Source organism: Orcinus orca, chromosome 9, assembly GCF_937001465.1.
Source record: "Orcinus orca chromosome 9, mOrcOrc1.1, whole genome shotgun sequence".
Lineage (NCBI taxonomy): Eukaryota > Metazoa > Chordata > Mammalia > Artiodactyla > Delphinidae > Orcinus > Orcinus orca.
Window position 1 is genome coordinate 58,961,864 of NC_064567.1, and position 18,575 is coordinate 58,980,438.

At 41.4% G+C, this 18,575-nt stretch overlaps 1 protein-coding gene across 4 annotated transcripts in view; it reads left to right on the forward strand.

Annotated features, from left to right (window-relative positions):
• DYNC1I1 (dynein cytoplasmic 1 intermediate chain 1) overlaps nt 1-18,575 on the forward strand; it is a 497,106-nt gene that overhangs the window by 341,680 nt on the left and 136,851 nt on the right. For all 4 annotated transcript variants that reach the window (XM_049715134.1, XM_049715135.1, XM_049715136.1 and 1 more), the window contains one exon: nt 16,872-16,961. In XM_049715134.1, coding sequence (XP_049571091.1) covers nt 16,872-16,961 — 90 coding nt within the window. The remainder of the gene's footprint in view (nt 1-16,871; nt 16,962-18,575) is intronic.

Below are 18,575 nucleotides of genomic sequence, written 5' to 3' on the forward strand. Positions count from 1 at the left end.
CATCGTGCTATGTGGTTTACACACACCGTCGTTAAATCTCACAATACTTCCATAGCTGTCTTTATGGATCTTTTCAGCTGTATGATTTTATGAGTCTGAGTTAATGTGAAAGCTCTAGGAATAGAACGGAATGGCAGAAGATGGAGACAAACTTTTCCTGTGTAATAGGAGGTAATGTTTTAAAACCTTGAGGCTGCCTCAACAGTGACCGAGGACAGGAGTAGGGATTGGCATGTGTGGTGGAAAAATCGATTTCACTGGAATACCATGATCGAATCGTGGTGGTCATGGTTTTGGTTCTTTCCCCCTGGTTGGTCCACCTGACGACTGCATTACAGCTAGGGCTGAAGCAGTAGCATGTCCAGTACATGGCTACCATACATTACTTATTTTCAATTTGTTATCCTGTTGTCTCTGCTCCATCAAAACTCAAGGCCTTAGCCTCGCTTCCAAGGTATCTATCACATATCTTCCAGCCTTGCCACCATTCTTGTCCCTTGCTCCCTTCTCACATGGCTTTTCTTCCCTTACCCTTGAATGTGTGCTCATTATCTCCTGACTTTACACCCTCCTTCATCATGTACCTAGCCTGATTCAACACACAAGTAAGGAGTCCCTTTATGGGTGAATTATTAGACAGAGAGCTGGTAGTTCAGAGAGAACTTAATTTAATGCTCCCATGTTTATGTACCCTTAAAGATGGAAGTACAGGGTGCAGTGGGAGCCCAGAACACCTAACCTAAATAATATAGATGCTAACACCCTTTGCCCTACCCATCATACTCTTACCTGTCCTTTAAAGCCAAGATCATGCCTGCAGTAAGCACCGACTCCACCTAAATGCTTAATGATCCGTAGCTTACATGTGCTGTCTGTCTAGTGTCAACAAGACTTAGAGCCTTGGCAACTTGAGCCCTTATTTTGTATTCTGTTATTTGAACTGTGCTCGCTGCTTTACACTCATCCCCCAATTCTGCCACAACCCAGCGATAACTGTCTCTGTGGATCTTTCCCGCCCTTTGTTTCTATGATGAGCCCTAACTGGAATGTCTCCCTTCTTTTTTCTGTTTCATAACCTTCTTCCTACCTCACACATTTTTGTGGCATCGAGAAACTGTAATTATTACTACAATTACCCTACCTTAATAACTAACCTGTAATGAATGGCCCTTTACCACTGACAAAACATCTCTATCTCCATCATATCATTGTTCCACACGACAACTTTGTTATATAAGTAGCACAGAAATGAGCATCGCTGCTCTACAGATGAGAAAATAAATCTTCAAGGAACTAACTTTTCACATATCGTATAGCAAATGGTCATGAATAAGACCATGTTTTCCCTATGCTATCTCTGGGGAAAATATGTAGGTAATTTACCTGCTGCAAAATTTCTGATGGGAAAATTGTTCGCTTGAGTCATGACACTGCTAAGTACCCAGGGATCCTTAAAAAGCCTCTTTTGACATGAGCTAAAGCAACGTGAATTCACAATGCTGCTTCTCAACAGAGCTGAGAATCAATTTGAGAATCAAATAGCAAATGTGTGTGACTCTACTTATCCTGGTACTTATCCTGGTATTTAAGGTTTTTCCATTACTTCCTCTACTGAACTTCCTGCCATTGTGCCCATCTTTCCATTGTTCTGTACTCATACATGCTCTTTCTTCTTCTGGAATGATACTCTGCATTCCCATCTCTATATCCTTGTGAAGACCTCACCACTCCTCAAGACCCAGCTCAAATTAAACTCCTTGAAAAATCTGCTTCCCTTTCGTCTCTCCCTGCCCATACTCTCCCTTGAGAATAACTTTACCCCTGTGGAATTCCCAGAGCAGATCTCCAAGCATTCTCTCTTCTGATATAGATATTTACATACAGTGGCCATTTCCCTGCCCAAATGCCAGACCCTTGAGTGCAAGTATCTCTCTTGGTTCATTTCTGTGGCCCCATAAGATGGAGCTTATGCCTTGCGTGTGGTAGCTTCTCGAGAGCATGTGTCCAATTGTAATGAATAGAAGCATTATTATTAAAGGGGGCAGTTTAGGTTGGGTGAGGACACCCAGATGAAACTGAAATAGCTGAGAACAGGCAAAAAAATTCAGGACTGCATGTCCTAAACACTAGACTATTTTTCCATTCTGGATAGGACAATAATGGTCATTATTTTTGTTGTCACACTTTCAATCTCACACTCACATTGAGCCTTTGAAGTGAAATCTCTCCTAGTACCACTGGGTTGGTTCTTCTGTTTGAAGGGATATTCAATAGAAAGTTATGAAGTCTCTGGTGAAGTGCTGCTCAGTTCATTCTCGAGAGATTTAGATTCTTTTGACCAACTTGATGTTTCAACAGCTTGAAAAATGAAGGAATGAACCATGTCTGTCTAGACTGACCAGAAAGTAAAAACAAGGGGTACTTTGAAATCTGTGAATCTGACCACAACTGAGAGTTGTACTTAGTCCAAGTAACTGGAAAAATCAGTTTCTTGGATTAGGCAAATGCCTCCCTTAAGACTCTCAAACTGCTAGCTTTCTTCTTTCATAATTAATAGAAAATTATTACATTGACAGACAAGGGACTTCGTATTTGAGCCAATGGGAAAACTTGATGTTGAAACCAGGGGAAATAATTTAGCCCCAAATAGAGTTCTTAATGCCAGGATAAAAGCAAACAAATGTGCTAATGATCTTCCCTGAGAATTGGACTGTGATGAATTTTGATGTATTTCCAGATGGAAAATATATCAGTTCTCTCGGGGGTGGGGGTGGGACACCAGAACGAGAAAATGCTGAAATGGAAGTCAGCAAAGAGCACTCAGAAGATCCGTTTTTCATCTTCTAGAGAATGAAAGTGCTAAAGAGATAGAAAATTCTCATTTCAGGGAACCAGATCTGTGGGGTTGTAAGCATCCATAACAAGGTCGGGGGAGGGGGGTCCCTGATTTCCATTACAGGGACTGCCATCGCTCTGCGGGCTTAAGGAATTATATGTTGTTGGTTTCAACGTGCAGTGCTGCCTTGCTGTCCTTTTGTGCATTCAGTCATCTTATGGTCCAACACATATTTATTGCCACCTACCACCTACCCAGCTATTTTCTAAGTGCTTTGTATAGAGCAAAGAAGAGACACAGTCACTGACATTGTAGAATTTCCGTGCTAAGTAGTAGGAGACAGACGATAAATACATACATAAATAAATGTACTAAATCAGATAGTTATCAGTGCTATGAAGTTTTTTAAAACTTAGGATAAGGAGAAAACAAGTGCCGTGTGCCAGTACAGAATGGGCTGAGGCATGTCGCTCTATTATGTAGGTTGCGTAGCAAACAGGGACTCTAAGAAAATCATGAGAAAGACATGTGAATGTGAATATTTGGATAAAGAGTATTGCAGGTAGAGGGGACAGCAAGTATAAAAGCTATGAGATATGAGAGTTCTTGGCAAGATCAGGAAAAGCTAGAAAGCTAGCTCAGTTGAAGCAGTGTTGGCAAAGGGCAGAGTAACCCATTTAGTAAGAGATGGAGCAGGGCACATCCTGGAGGCATAGTCTCGTACTGGAGGAAACAAGATTGTTCAAGTAGACCTCCCTGCAGTAGGTGGGAACACTTCTGAATCTACACATGGATTGTGAAATAACCCACTCACGGTGCTAAAACAATACTGAAACTGGGATAGGCAAGAGAAGCTGGGGTCTGTGTGAATGAATATGGGTGGCAACTTTTTTTTCCAACTGTGCTCCAAAACTGCTTTGCCTCTTTCACGACGTTTCCTCTCCACTGGCTATGCTTATTCTTACCTCCAAACCCATTGAGACATCTCCATCCTTCACAGCTTAGTCCAAGCAACTGGGACAGTGTAGACACAGTTGAAACAGAATGGAATTTGGTACCTCAAAAAACTTGGGTTAAAAAACCTGCCATTTTAATTTAGTAGCTGTCTGACTTTCAGAAACTTATTTAACCTCTTTGAGTCTCAGTTTCCTCATCAATAATAATAAAATGTTCTTTAAGTGTCTTAAGCCATTAAAGAATCATCATTAACCAAGGAGGACAATTTGTAATCAGTAGATGAGAAAACTGAGGCACAAGGGGTTAAGTAAGTAGTCCAAGGTTACTACTAAATGGTAGGAACAGGATCTGAACGTGAGCAGCATGGCAGCCGGACTCATGCATTTAACCCTATGCTACCTTGCAGGCTAGTGTGCATGCTAAAAGAGATCATGAAGAGAAATAGAGAGTACCTACAAAGTAGGTAGTCAGTAGTTACTAGTTCCTGACCAATCATACTTTTTTGGTTGCCAGTGATAGAGAAACCAACCCCAAATTACTTAAGCCGAAAAAACGTTTGTTGGTTCTTAATGAAGATAAATCTAGGCCCTAGATTCTAGGGACATGCTGGCTTCAGCTGCTGCTCAATTTAGGTTTCAAACTGTTACCACTATCCATCTCTTGGCCATGCTTTATTTATTTATTTGTTTGGCTGCGCTACACAGCTTGCCGTGTCCCCTGCAGTGGAAGCACAGAGTCTTAACCACGGGACTGCCAGGGAAGTCCCCATGCTTTATTTATTGATTCTTTTCAAGTTCCATATGGGGAGCCAGGACAGCTCTGGTTCCATTGTTAGTATGACACCCAATCCAATGGAGGAGAGGTGTCCACTTCCCTGATGGTTAGAGTAACCACGTGTCCTGTTTTGGCTAGAAGAGTCACACAGTGCAGTATAACAGAGGAGTCCACTTCCTTGTGGTAGGGGTGACCACACATCCTGGATGGCCCAGACTGTCCTCGTTTACACCTGCCAGTCCTGCTTAAATAGTAATTGTACCTCCATTCCCTCTGAGAAGTATCCCAATTTGGACAGTAGATGTTATGGTCACTCTACTGATCGTCCAAAGAGAAATACTGAGATTTAGTCGCATTGGTCACTGCCTCAGATACAAAGTGTTCCTCTAAATCTTAGGAAGGATTTGCTTAGCTGAGAGTGGGGAGGGATGGGTCCACCAAAGAAGAATAGAGAGACTGTTAGTCAAAGATGTGACTTGGTGGATTCTGGGTGGTCAGAGCCACAACATGCATTGCAGTTCCCTTTTCTTCCTTTATACTGTTTGCTTCAAGTTAGCAGCAAGTTAAGGAAGTTTGGGAGTTGGAAAACATGAGTTTGAATCTTGACTCTGTTCTTCCTCTAGCTCTAACCTTGTTGATCATCTTCTTTTCTAAGCCTCATGTATAGAGAGAACTCTATACACGAGTTGTTAGGAGTATTAAATAAGCTAATGGAATAAAACCTTTACCACAAAGCTTGGCATATATGATTCAGTGAATTGTTAACTGTCGTTTTTCCATGATGCCTAGAACAGATCTGAGCATACAGTAGGTAGTGAGCAAATACCTAGTGACCAGTGATCAGGACACCAAACAAAGTAAAGGACCATGAGCCTCACAGTGAGTGTAGGGACTCGCTGGGTAAGTTTAGAGACGAGTTGCTGGCAATGATGATGAGACCTAGTGATCAAGGACAGGAACCTTAAAATTTGAAATTGAGTGAAGAGATTTGTGATCCAGTTAAAACATTGGAGAAACCACTGAGAAAATGTGCTTTTTAGAACACTGGGGAAATGACATTATTAACATTTAAAACAGCCAAGAATATTTACTTAACACCCATATTGGGGCAAATAAATATGAATAATTAATGCCTCCTAATCCCAAGAAATTCAGAATTTTGGATGGAGAAGAAAATTCAGACATGTACAGGGATGTGCTTTGCTTAACATAAAAACATATACATAAAGTAGAGCATGATAAATGTCATACTTTTAAACATGATAGTTCTTTGATTGGATAGAGAAAGTTGTTAAGACAGACTCAAGTGCTATGAAGGGTTAAATGAGGAAGAAATCCCTTACAACAAGGGTGAACAGGAGAGATTTGGGGAGCTGGGTTGAAGTATAGATGGATTTTACGTGCGGGGAAGATACAAACGTATTCAAGGCCTTGAATATTCCAGGCAAAATCCTGCCCTTGTGCTTTTGCTTCCTCTACCTAGAATGCTTTCTCCAGCTATCCATGTAGCTTGACCTCTGAGTTCCTTGAGTCTTTTCTTCAAATGCCACCTCTCAGTAAGGACCTCCCAGCTACCTATGTAAAATTATGATACCCACCACCTCCCTGTGTTGCTTTTCTCTTTAGCACGTGCAGCTCTCTAACGTACTGTAGACTTTACTGGTTTATCTTGTCAAATTTCTGTCTCCACCACTAGAATGCAAGTGCCATGAAGACAGGAGGTTTTGTCTGCTTTGTTCACTGCTCTAATTCCAGCACCTGGAATAGTGCTTGACACGTATTAGGCGCTCGTATTTTGTAAAGGGAAGGGAGGGAAAGAGTCTGCCTGAGGGAACAACATGAACCAAAGGACAGATAGAATGTGGTAGTTTGTGCAGCAATCGCAGTGTCAGTGTCAGCTGACTGGAGTGTGTGTACTGACAGGGGTGAGAGGGGGTTAACATGGTAGAGGCAATTCAGCAGGAAACACATGTTGGAGTCAGACCCTGGAAGACTTGGAGACTAGGCCAAGGAATCCAGCTTTTATTCTTCATGTCATGGAAACTATCAAGGGCTTTCACTGGGAAATTTATATGAGCAGAGTTCTGTTTTTAGAGCATTAATCTGACAGTGTAGATTGTCATACGCTGTCAAGGGTAGGCATAGAGAGCAGCTGGAGGTAAGAATGCTAGCTAGGAGACCTGACAGTAAGCCACATAAACAACCATGGTGCCTTTACCAAAGAGAAGGAGGGAGAAGAATGGAGAGGACAGAGGCAGTTGTGCAAGTGAAGGGGATACAAAGAGGTAGAATTAAGATTTGATTCTCTTGTTAACGAAAAGAATGCAGAAACAGACTCACATAGAGAAGAGACTTGTGGTTGGGAGGGCGGGAGGGGGAGGGATAGACTGGGAGATTGGGGTTAGTAGATGCAACCTATTACGTATAGAATGGATGGACAACAAGGTCCTATTGTGTAGCACAGGGAACCATATTCAATGTCCTGGGATAAACTATAATGGAAAAGAATATGAAAAAGAATGTGTGTGTGTGTGTGTGTGTGTGTGTGTGTGTGTATGTATAACTGAGTCACTTAGAGAACATGTAATAGTGGGATGACATCTATGTGCGGTGGTGGATGTGATGACTGCTCTGACATTAAATGTCAGAGTTGACAGGCTTAAAGATGAAAGGTACCATGTTTTCCTTATGAACAGTTTCTTTATAAGCAAAATAATGTTTCTAAATGGTTTCTACTTATTTTACTCTGTTTTTACTAGCTAGAATAACACAGCAGACATTTTAGTACCTGGAGTCCTTGAGATTTACTTTTTTCTGGGACATATCTATAGTTGCTGCTGAAAGTTAGGTATGATGACATCCCTGTCCCTGTGACCCCAGTGTTCTTTTTCACAAGCCATGCTCCCACTGAGAGGAAGTGCAAAATTGCACATTTGAAGAAGTGATAGAGGAAACAAAGAGAAGGGTATGGGATTGTCCAAAATCAAAAGTAGGCAGCAAAAGGGATTTAAGTCTGGAAAAGAAAGTTAGGAGTCCCTTCTCCCTCTCCAAGCAGACAAGAATTGCATTTTCTAGTGTTTTGAATTATTGCCCAAAATGTGTGTGTGTGTGTGTGTGTGTATTTATGCCTCTATACAAATAAACCTAGATATAGAATAAGAACCCGTGCCCTGTACAAGTCAAGGAGTCCCTATTAACTTAGAGTACAATGGGAGTGCTCTTTCTGGAGTTGTGCAATGATGGTTCTGCTTCCAAGGATGCAGAACAGAGGACCGATTTGAGGAGTGGCTGGGCTGTTTGAAAATCTTCCTCCCAGCTCCTGCACCATTAGAGATTAATTTATTGGGGTTACCATTCTCTAATCCATTAGTATGAATTAGTTCACTCAACTGATCACGGCTGAAAGCTCCATGACTTCCTGAGAAAGCTTAGGAGATGGGGACCTGAAAAATATAAAAGAATAAAGGGAGGAAAGATGCGGGGGGGTGGTTTCTGGCAACAAATTTGGCCTATTTCATACACAGGTGAGCTAAGGACTGTTCTGCTCTGGGCAGCGCTGGAGAATTAATTGAAGTCAGCTAGTGATTGGCCTTAAATGTTGAGATGCTCTAGGAAATAGGGAGCCATTGATGGTTTTTAAGGAGGAAAATTTATGGAAATAGAGATCAATCACATCTTCCCATCCACAAACATCAAATGCTGACGTTATCCATGGGCTCCTGCCTGGACATCTCTAGAAGGGCATTCCCTTCCTGGTCTCTGTCCTTCCACGCAAGCTGACTAATCCACATCAACTCAATTCAGCACACATTTACTGCACACACATTATATATCAGCACAGTTACAAGTTTCAGAAACAGCTGCTAAAAAGTACCATTCTCTGGCTTCCTCTCTTGTTTTGAATATTTTCTTTCATTTCCTCCCATTTGCAATGCCTTGTGTGACATTCCATCAGGAAGTAAACTTTCCAAGTACTGTCATGTTAGAGCCTTAGGAGAGAACTGATGTGGCCTAGAGTGTTAACAGGAGTGCTCTGTACGATGAGAAATGTATGTTTTCTTTACTCTGGCCAGATTTTTCTAGACCAGAAAGTGAAGGTTTTTTTAAATATTAACATGTAGTATATTTAACAAAGTGCTTACTGAAAATCCCACAAAATATGTCTTTGCTGCATATTTTTAAAGTACAGAGGCGCTCACCTTGGTTTGTGTAAGCATTCAGTGGTGCATGCTATACTTTATTTTGGCCGCCGTGATACGTATCGGGAGGGTGCCTCTCCTTGGACTCCTGGTGAAATTGGCAAACTGTACATGAAGCTGGTCCAAGGATAAGGTGACTTGAGTGAGTTCTGTACGGGAGCCCTCACTGTCTGCTGTACAAACACACGTCTACATTCACAGTACGATTCATCACGCCTACTGGCAACTGAAGCCAAATTCTTATCATCTGTTTCTTGGATTATGGCTATAGCTTACCTTCTAACTGTCCCCCTCATTCCAGGCTCTCCCACTCCCCTCCAGCCTCCATATTCTTAAACAAAATCAGACCTTGTCTCTTGAATTTTTAAAAGCCTCCAGTTTCTCTGCAGGGCTGGATGGCAGCAATAATTTTCATCAAAGGTCAGACCGCCCCTTAGATATACTAGAATATACATAAAGAGCTGGCTGGGAAGGAGATAAGTGAGGTTTCAGAAGTCATATTTAGCATCTCCAGTGCCTTGAATTCCTTTTGAAAATTTAAATAATATTTATGGATTAAATGAGATGTATGTTTATTAAAAAGGGGGGATACTGATCTCCAGAAAGAAGTCCAAACTTGTTCTGTCATTCAAGGTCCTACACGGTGTGGTTCACACTCCCTTTCCAGAACAATCACCCATCTTGCTCTTGCTAGAGTTCGTACTTGACGTTGATGATACAAACAAGCGTGGGTCTTTGAGGGACTTTTTGTCTGGTTCTGGAGATAAATGCGAAACCTAATTTCAAGTGGTCTTGGCTGTGTTATCATAGAGATACAAGGGGGAACAGTGGAAGGAGTCAATGTGTGGAACAATGGAAGGGGTCAACAGATCTGCTTGCGTGGAAGTGTTAAAGCTCCAGAGATGCGTCACAAAGAGTTAGTAATAATCACCTCCTGGACATTGGAGGGAAGACCAGGACAGGCAGAAAAAAATAACGCGCATTGACTTTGAGGCATGTACCTACTAGGATTTTGGGTGATTGTGCATTGTCCAAAATGCAAACTGAGGTAGAAGAGACAAGAAGTTATGGGGTTTTATACTGAAATTTATAGGAAACTACAGAATTTTTTTTGGTGGAGAGAGGATAAACAGGTGTATATTTTAAATAAAAATGAAACTACTAGAAATCCAGAGCAAGACTGGTAGTAGTAGAAAGAACAGTCAAAAGGCTATTGTAATACTCCAGGAGAGAGATGGCAATGGCCTGGATGAGGGCAGTGCAGAAAAGACAGAGGTGGATTTAAGACAGATTTTTTTTGTTGTTTTTTAAATCCAGTTCCCTAGCCACACTAGTCACACTTTATTTATTTATTTATTTATATTATTTTTGGCTGTGTTGGGTCTTCGTTTCTGTTCGAGGGCTTTCTCCAGTTGCGGCGAGTGGGGGCCACTCTTCATCGCAGTGCGCGGGTCTCTCACTGTTGTGGCCTCTCTTGTTGCGGAGCACAGGTTCCAGACACGCAGGCTCAGTAGTTGTGGCTCACGGGTCTAGTTGCTCCGCGGCATGTGGGATCTTCCCAGACCAGGGCTCGAACCCGTGTCCCCTGCATTGGCAGGCAGACTCTCAACCACTGCGCCACCAGGGAAGCCCTAAGACAGATTTTGGAGGAGGAATTGAGAGGACTTAGAGACCCCATAAGCTCTGATGGAAAAGATGAATTAAAGGTGGTACTGTGATATCCAACTGTGAACCCATGTGTAAGGTGGTACCATTAGGTGGGATGGAGAATGTAGTCAAAGGAGCAGATCTCAGCGGAAGGTGGGAGTTCTGCTTTGAACATGTCGAGTGTGAGGTGCCTGGGGGACATTCATGTTGGAATGTACAATACAGAATCTGGAGCCTAGAAGGGATGTCTTGGCAGGAGACACCCATTTGTGGGTGATGATGGAAGACAGATATAAATATTATCCAGAGTGGCATTTGATATGAGAAAAGATGAAGCCAAAGACAGAACTGTAAAGAATATCTTCATTAAGGTGCATTATTTTTTAAATCGAAAATAAATTTTAATTTGAGAGATTAACTGTGTTTTTCTATAAAAAATTTTAAGTATGTTATAAAAAGAATCCCTATCTGAAATAGTCATACATAGACTTATATAAAAGTGACTAGGGCATTTGCTCGTAAGTCAAGTGCAATACATCTAAAACACAAAAAACAAAAAAAGAGCTTTTGTATCTCGCCAAGTCTGTTCACCAACAGTAGCACAGTAGTAAGTTTGATTTGGAATTGACTCTGTGTTCTTGCCATCCCTTTTATCTTTTGGAAGCTAGCGTTCTATTCATTTCTAAGCCACTAATTATTTTATCAGTTTCAACATTCACAATTTTTCACATTAGAATTGATGTATGTTATAGTTTAATTAGCAGTAATCAGTTTTCTTAGTGGTACATAAAGTAATTGTGTATCTTACAGTCTTTGGCCTGTTCGATTCGAAGTCATATGGTAATTGCTTTGTTCTTGTCCCTTTCAAGAAGGATGTAGTGAAATGGCCCACTCGGCTCCCTGCTGTCCTTCTCCCCCTGACCTGACTTAGCGGTCCTCCATGAGGCCACAGCCCCCTTGTGAAAAGCCAGGAGCAGGGTGTCAAGGGCTCAGGCCAGGCACTCAAACCCTCTTATCCTGGGGTTTTGCAGGCCCTGAAAGAGCCGGGGAAAGCAAGAAGCCACTGACCTCATAAAACCCAAGCCCTTCTCTTCACAGAGGGCCACCCCATATCACTCGGGATTCTGGTTGCAAGCAGCAGGCACCGAGTCCAATGGGATTTATTGGAAGGAAATCTGGTACTCACAGAATCAACAGGAGGCAGAAGGAACAGGTTTGGAAAAGGGCAAGACCAAGGGAACCCAGACCGTGGAGCTCTGGAGTAGTCTGGCCAGGATGTCAGACACCGCTGCACGTTGCCCCTCGTTAATCCTAACTGTCCCCTCAGCTTTGCCTCCTGGCTCCAGAGACAAAGCCCCTGTTAGGAGCAAAGCCCCTGTTAGGACACTGCCCAGATCCTGCCTGTGTCCTGGTCACCAGGAAATGGAGAGCAGGAAAATGTCTCCCCAGGACGTCAGGAGAATAAAGTAGGGTCCAGCAAGGCGCCAATACAACAGTAGTGCAAGGGGAATCCCGCCCCCCCCCCCCCCCCGCAAGGCAGAAAGGGATTTTGATGTTGTATTGCCAACAGTGACGAACGGTCCCCTGCACTTCCTTTCCAAAGTCTCAAATGTGTGAGGCCATCAGAGCAGCTCAACACTCAGAGGACTGTGGCGTATTCCAATGGGTGACATTGACTTCATTCTCAGCCACTCACTGGTGGAGGAAACTAACCTTTTGGGAGCTCATATAAGGGGTGAGGCCTTGCACTAGGTGTGTTATGTGTAATTGCTGCCAGGCATGCGATTACTTGTGTTTAGACATTGAGAAAATCTTAAGGAAGGAGACGTGATGAGCAAACTTTTTTCCAACTAGAGAGAAAGAAGGCAACAACTGCAGACAGTAGAATTTGGGTGCTAAATAAAATAATGTCTAAAAGATGCTGTTGTTTGAAATTAGCCCCTTGGGCTGACAGGCAATTAACTTCTGCCAGTAGTTTACTTTCTCTTGTGTACCTGGTACAGGAAACTGTACATGGGTGGTGATTTTTTTCCCTCCAATCTCAGAGGAAATGTAACCGGGTATGAACTAAGTAGCACAACTCATATATCAGTAGTCTGTAGCGGTTCTACATAAATCCTTTTCTTTAAAGTTATTTAACTGTTTTGAAAATGGTTTCAACAGAAGTAATTCCAATTGCACCAGAAAGGAAACCAGAGTCTTAAAGAAAAATATACTCTCTTTGCTGAGCAAGGCAAACATATCAGTATGCAGAGAAACAAACCAGTCTCTTGTGTTTTATTTCCTTAACAAATCCAGTGAAACACTCACTTTCTGTCTTTAAAAGGATGATAGACAAAGAATTCTGTGGCCACTCAAAATTAATGCCTACAACTGGTTTGTAACTACTTTAAAAAGGCAGGTACTGTTTTTTAAATTTATTTCTCTTTTATTCACAGTATCTCATTATGGGACTTTGCACATATTATAAGAACTCATTGGAAAAAAAAAAGAACTCATTGAAAACATACTCTCTGGGCAAGTATTTTGTATTTAAAGAATTAGATAACCTGCTATTTCCCCACCTACTTCAAAAATAAACTAACACACTTCTATCACAGTCTAGCCCTTTTTATTGCCAGGCCCTTATAGAATAATATGTTTCCTAAAAGCTCTAAGGGGCGCTTCTGTCATGATGTTGCTTTTGATTCTTCCAGGATTTTTTAAAACAAAAATCCTTATAGCTGCAAAAGGTGAGAGCTTGATACTATTTAAAGCTGACTAGCCAAAGTCATTTGGTGAAACTGACTTCGTTTTAAGAACTAAAAAATGTGAATGTACAAACTAGGTGGTTCTAATAAAAAGCACAATTGTTTTCCATAGTCAAATGAGCTGATAATAAAGTAATTTAGACCTTGACCTATTCCACCCTTTGGGTCTATGGAGTGAGATGGAAGAATCTATTTGTTGTTAGTTTTGCTTCTCCAAGATCTTCCCGTGGCTCACGCCTTAACTCCTTGAAGATTTTGCTCAGTGTGGCCCTTCCTGACCACTCTGTTTAAAATTTCACCTCTTCCTCCCCTTATCAGCATGCCAGATGTCCCTTTTCAGCTTTCTCTGTCCCCATCCCACTTACCTGACACAGTGTATGTTTTGTTTGTTTGTTTGCAGTTTCTCTCCCCTAACTCATGGAAGCTCCGTGACATGAGCACAGAATTTTTTTTTTTTTGTCTGTCTTGTTCCCTGTCCTGTGCCTGGCACCTGGCACATAGTAAGGGCTCAGTAAATATTTTCTGACATACAAGCGAAGGCAACATTTGTTTGACGGTTTCTCTGTATGGATGTTTGCAACTCTCCTGGTGGTTTAAAAAGCAATTTCACATCAATACTTTTGTTTATTCTCACAATAAATTTGTGTTTTAAGACGGTTATTATCCCAATTCAGCAGATGAGGAAAAAGGCCTCAGAGAGTTTCTACGAACTATGTAAAGTCAGGGGCTGGCAAGTGGTAGACTCCAGCCTTGAACTCAGACCAATTACTTCCCTTGAAATGTTGCTCCCACGCAAGCTGCGAATCTGTCTGGCTGAAGGAATACAGCAATGCTTTGTAGTAAATGTTGCTGGTCAGGTCTCAGGAGAGTGTATTCCACAAAGTAAAGAAGAATAGAGTGTGGGTGTAGCATATATAGTTTTGATAAATAAAGCAACCCATCTGTTTATCTCTCAAGGGTGTGAAACCTAACTTCTCCTCAGTTGAGTGTTACATGCGCTGACCTCCGGGAATTGGGAGAGTGAACCACGCGATGTCCACCTCTGAGAGCCTCCACACGCCCCTCCTTACCCTGCAGCTGAGCAGCGCACCTGCTGTGCTTCAGGCTTTTCTCCACGACATTTCTGTTTCATGACAGCTGCGGGTGGGGAGGTAGTGTGCGTAATGGTTAAAGATCAGATCGGATCAAAACACGCAGAACCAGACAAAACTTGAAGCTCAACACGGTTGGGAGTTTCTTTGGGGGGAATTACTGTCTGCTCACCTATAAAATTAGGTGGGTAGTACCAAGTTTGGATAAATAAATTAGATGATACAAGTAAAGCATTCATCACTGCTTTAGTTGTTATTATTGTATATCTCATTATCTCTTCTACTAGATTATAAGATCATAGAAGGTAAGGCACGCTACTGACTTTATTAGTTTGCTAGGGCTGCCATAACAATGTCCTATAAACTGGGCAGTTTAAACTGTAGAAATTGAATGTCTCACAGTTCTGGAAGCTAGAATTCCAAGATCAAGATGTTGGCAGGGTTGGTTCCTTCTGAGGCTATGAGGAAGAATCTGTTCTATGTCTCTGGTGGTTTACTGGCCAGCCTTGGCACTTCTCAGCTTGTAGAAGCATCCCCCAGTCTTCGCCTTCGTCTTCAATGGCATTCTCCCTGCATGTGGATCTGTGTTTAAATCTCCCCTTTTTATAAAGACACTAGTCATGCTGGACTTGGTGCCTGCACTACTCCAGCATGCCATCATCTTAACTAACTATATCTGCAATGACACTATTTCCAAATAAGGTCACATTCTGAGGTACTGGGGGTTAGGATTTCAACATACAAATTTGGGGAGGGGGACACAGTTCAACCCATAACGTGGGCTGTGTCACCTTTGCATTTGTTGTATTTACTTGTATTTAGTAAGTGCCAGGGAACGGCTGCTGAATCCACTGGATTTAAATACTTGTCTCTAGAAGGTTCAGAGATGGAGCTACTTCCCAGCAGATTAGTGGTCTTTTGAAAATTGCCTCTCCATCCAAGGTTTACCAGAAGAGGAAACTTCCCTCCCGCTAGTGCCTCACTGGGCATTGTGTTAGGTCTTTGGGTCAGGAAGATACATCATGTCGAGGTGAATATTTTGTTCAGGACCTTCCAAGCTGGCTTTTAATGGGAAGATAGCAGAAATATCTTTATATATAAAGATTTAGATGTGTTATTTATAATTTAACACGTTAAAGGTCTATTTGTCTAAAGGTCTGGGTAACAGTGTACTTTTCAAAATTTTAAGTGCACATTTTTGTCTCACAGGTATGTGTTAGTAATAATGCATTAGTAATAACTGTGTTAATGTGTTCATAATAATGACAGTTTTCCTCAAAAGTGTTTTACATTCTTTCCAATATGTATTTAGTGTGATTATAAAGTAATGATGTTGGTTCCACAGTCTACACACATGCATATAGATTACTGTATTTCAGTATCTAAATTGCAATACTATATTTACATATCCATATTTTTAAAATGGATATTCCTTCCACAAATCACTTGCTTAATATAATCAAGAACTTTTACAGCTGCTTTTCAGGCTATACATATTTGTTTGGGCATTTAAATATGCATATATAATGCATTCTCTAAGTGGTTAGAGCTGAAATTTTGAGTTACTATAAATCTCAGGATTTATTGTGATGGAAATGGGACTCTCCATAGAGCTTTGGATCTTATAGAACATCTGTAAATATCAATATTTGTTGAATGAATGGATATATGAATGAATGATGGGGTGGAGGAAGTGAAGTCATTTCTTTTAAACTCCATTTGAGCCAATGAAATCAATATAATACTTGAGTGAAGGTAATATATTTAAAAACCATGGAAGCAAGTTTTAATTTTTTATACTGTTTTATTCCATTAAGTTGGATTTTCTTGTGACACTTTGTCTTGCCCCTCCATCCTCTACACTGTGACTGATGATTTCAAGCACTCTGCACTGAAAGGGACCTCCAAGAAAGGCAGTTTGGGAGGAGAGAGAGAGTAGGAGCACATTTGCGTAGGGCAGGAAGGGCACTGTAACATCTGGCGGTGGTGGCCGATTGGTACCGTTTGTTAGTGCTCATTAAATTCACATTAATGCATGAACTGCTCTGAATGTGTAAATGCCATTTCAGGTTGGTTGCTTTCTTCCAGGCCAATGGCAATGACTTTTGGGGCCCTACCCCAGGTTGTTTACTTGCCAGTGGCATTTGACCTGGGGTCAGACCTGTATTTAACCCTTTCCTGTAGGTCAAAACCAAATTAATTTGGTGAGAATGAAATTGGAAATGAGTCGTCTGTACAGCAGGTGTCCCCTGTGGAGAATGTGCTACAGGTGGAAACATTTTAAGATCTGTTCCTGGCCCATCTCCGAAGAAGCTTCAGAGGTCAGAGAGGCAATTCCAAGACATCCCATGTGGTGAGGGCCTGGAGATGGATGTAGCAGGTGCCGACTTGGGGCGGTTTTCTCAGAAGCGTGGGGTACTTTCAAAGAGGCCCTTTTTGGAGATAATGTATTCATGTATTCATGAACGTATATCTTGGGCATTCATCGTGGACTGATTTACTTAGAAGCCGCCCTAAATGATTGGAACTTTACCCTCTGCCCCTACCTCCCACCATCAGCCAGACGCTTTGATTTGAAGGAAAGAATATAATGCATTTTTCTCTTTCTTTTTTCTAGAGGATGAGGATGATGAGGAAATGGTAGAACCTAAAGTTGGCCAGGATTCAGAACTGGAAAATCAAGACAAAAAACAGGAGGTGAAGGAAGGTATGGTGTGGGAGCTAAATTGCGTCATCATTTTATTGCTGTCTTTTTAACCGACATAAGGGACTATAGAGGTAAGTAAAAATGAAACGTATACCTCCTGCGTGGAAGGTTTTCTGTGATTGATCAATACATTACATTTAGCAACATAAACTGTAATCCTTTATTTTTTTGACTGACAGAAGCAAATAAAACACGAACCATCCACAAGTCCAGTCACATTTCCAGTAATAGCAGTAAAATAAGACACTTGTTATCAATTGACATGTTATCTAGTTCACGCCATCATATATTCCTAATGATAACAGTAAAGGAAAGGAGCAGGTATAATCATTATGTCACTAAATTCTGAGGTTTATTCGTGTGATCTACAGAGAAACATTAACCGTGATCATCACTATTAACTATACTATTAAAAGTTTTCCTCCACACTCTGCCCATATCAGAAGGAGCAGCCTTTACATGCTCCAGTGATGACAATGACTAGTACTTATTAGGGGCTTAGTAGGTACTTGGCTCTCTCCTTAACACTCCAGAGATAATATGTACCCTTTGCAACATCCTTTTGAAGCAGATACTATTATTTTCCCTATTTTATAGGTAGAGAAATAGGAAAAGGGAGGCTTAAAAATGTACCCGTGGATACATAATGTGTAAGTACACGATCCAGGATTTGGAGTTGACTCCAAAGCCTATACACTTGCCCACAAAGCCGTCCTCCTGTAATAGCACTGGATTTCAAAAAACAAGAAAGCAATAATGAGAAAAGAAAAGAAAGGGAAAGGCAAGAAATACTATAGCTGATGTTTCCCTAAAAATCTAATTTTGTGTCCCTTTGAGATTTTCAGCCTATGGAGAAAAAGAGAATTTTGAGATTGTCATTCTTACTGAGAAATGGAGTGTCCATGAGAATGGAGTGTAGATTAAAAAGATTCTTCCATATTTCCTACTAAATGTCCCAAGTTTAGAGCAACGTAAGTCTAATTAGAATTTCATTTGATTTTTAAATTTTCGATTTGCCCGTGGCTCTGGCGAAGTGCATGGCACACGGTTGTCCCTGGGGACTTTGTAGGAGTGGTCATAGGGACTCACTTCAACCTGCCCAGGCACTGAGTGAGGTGGATTACTGTCAAGTTGTAGGGTACGGCTGTAGGCAGGCAGTAGATTCAGCATCTTTAACAGTGGCGTCCACAGAAGGCACAAGTTCCTCTTTCTGAGAGATTCTAAAAGAATTTGATTGAAGCAAGTTCACATTTAAACCTCCTACTAAGAACATGTATATATTTAAGCTGGTGAATAGAATATCATTAACCCAGGTGTAGCAAGAGACAAAATAAGTCAAAGTTTACTAAAATACCCTCACCCTCTTTTTTTTTTTACAAAATATCCTTAAGATGTACTGGGTGTATTTTGTGTGTCTTGGCACGGATTCCCTCCTGCCCCCCAACCCCAATCTCCAAATTCTCTTCTCTGGCAAAGCATTGCAACCTCCTTCTTAAGTTCTGAGCAAAAACACCCTCCAGTTTTAACTCTCACTCATGCTTCATGGAATTGATTAAAGTCCTGTTAAAAGTCCAAGAGAAGTTTGGAAGTGCATTTCCTGTTACTGCCGCGCCG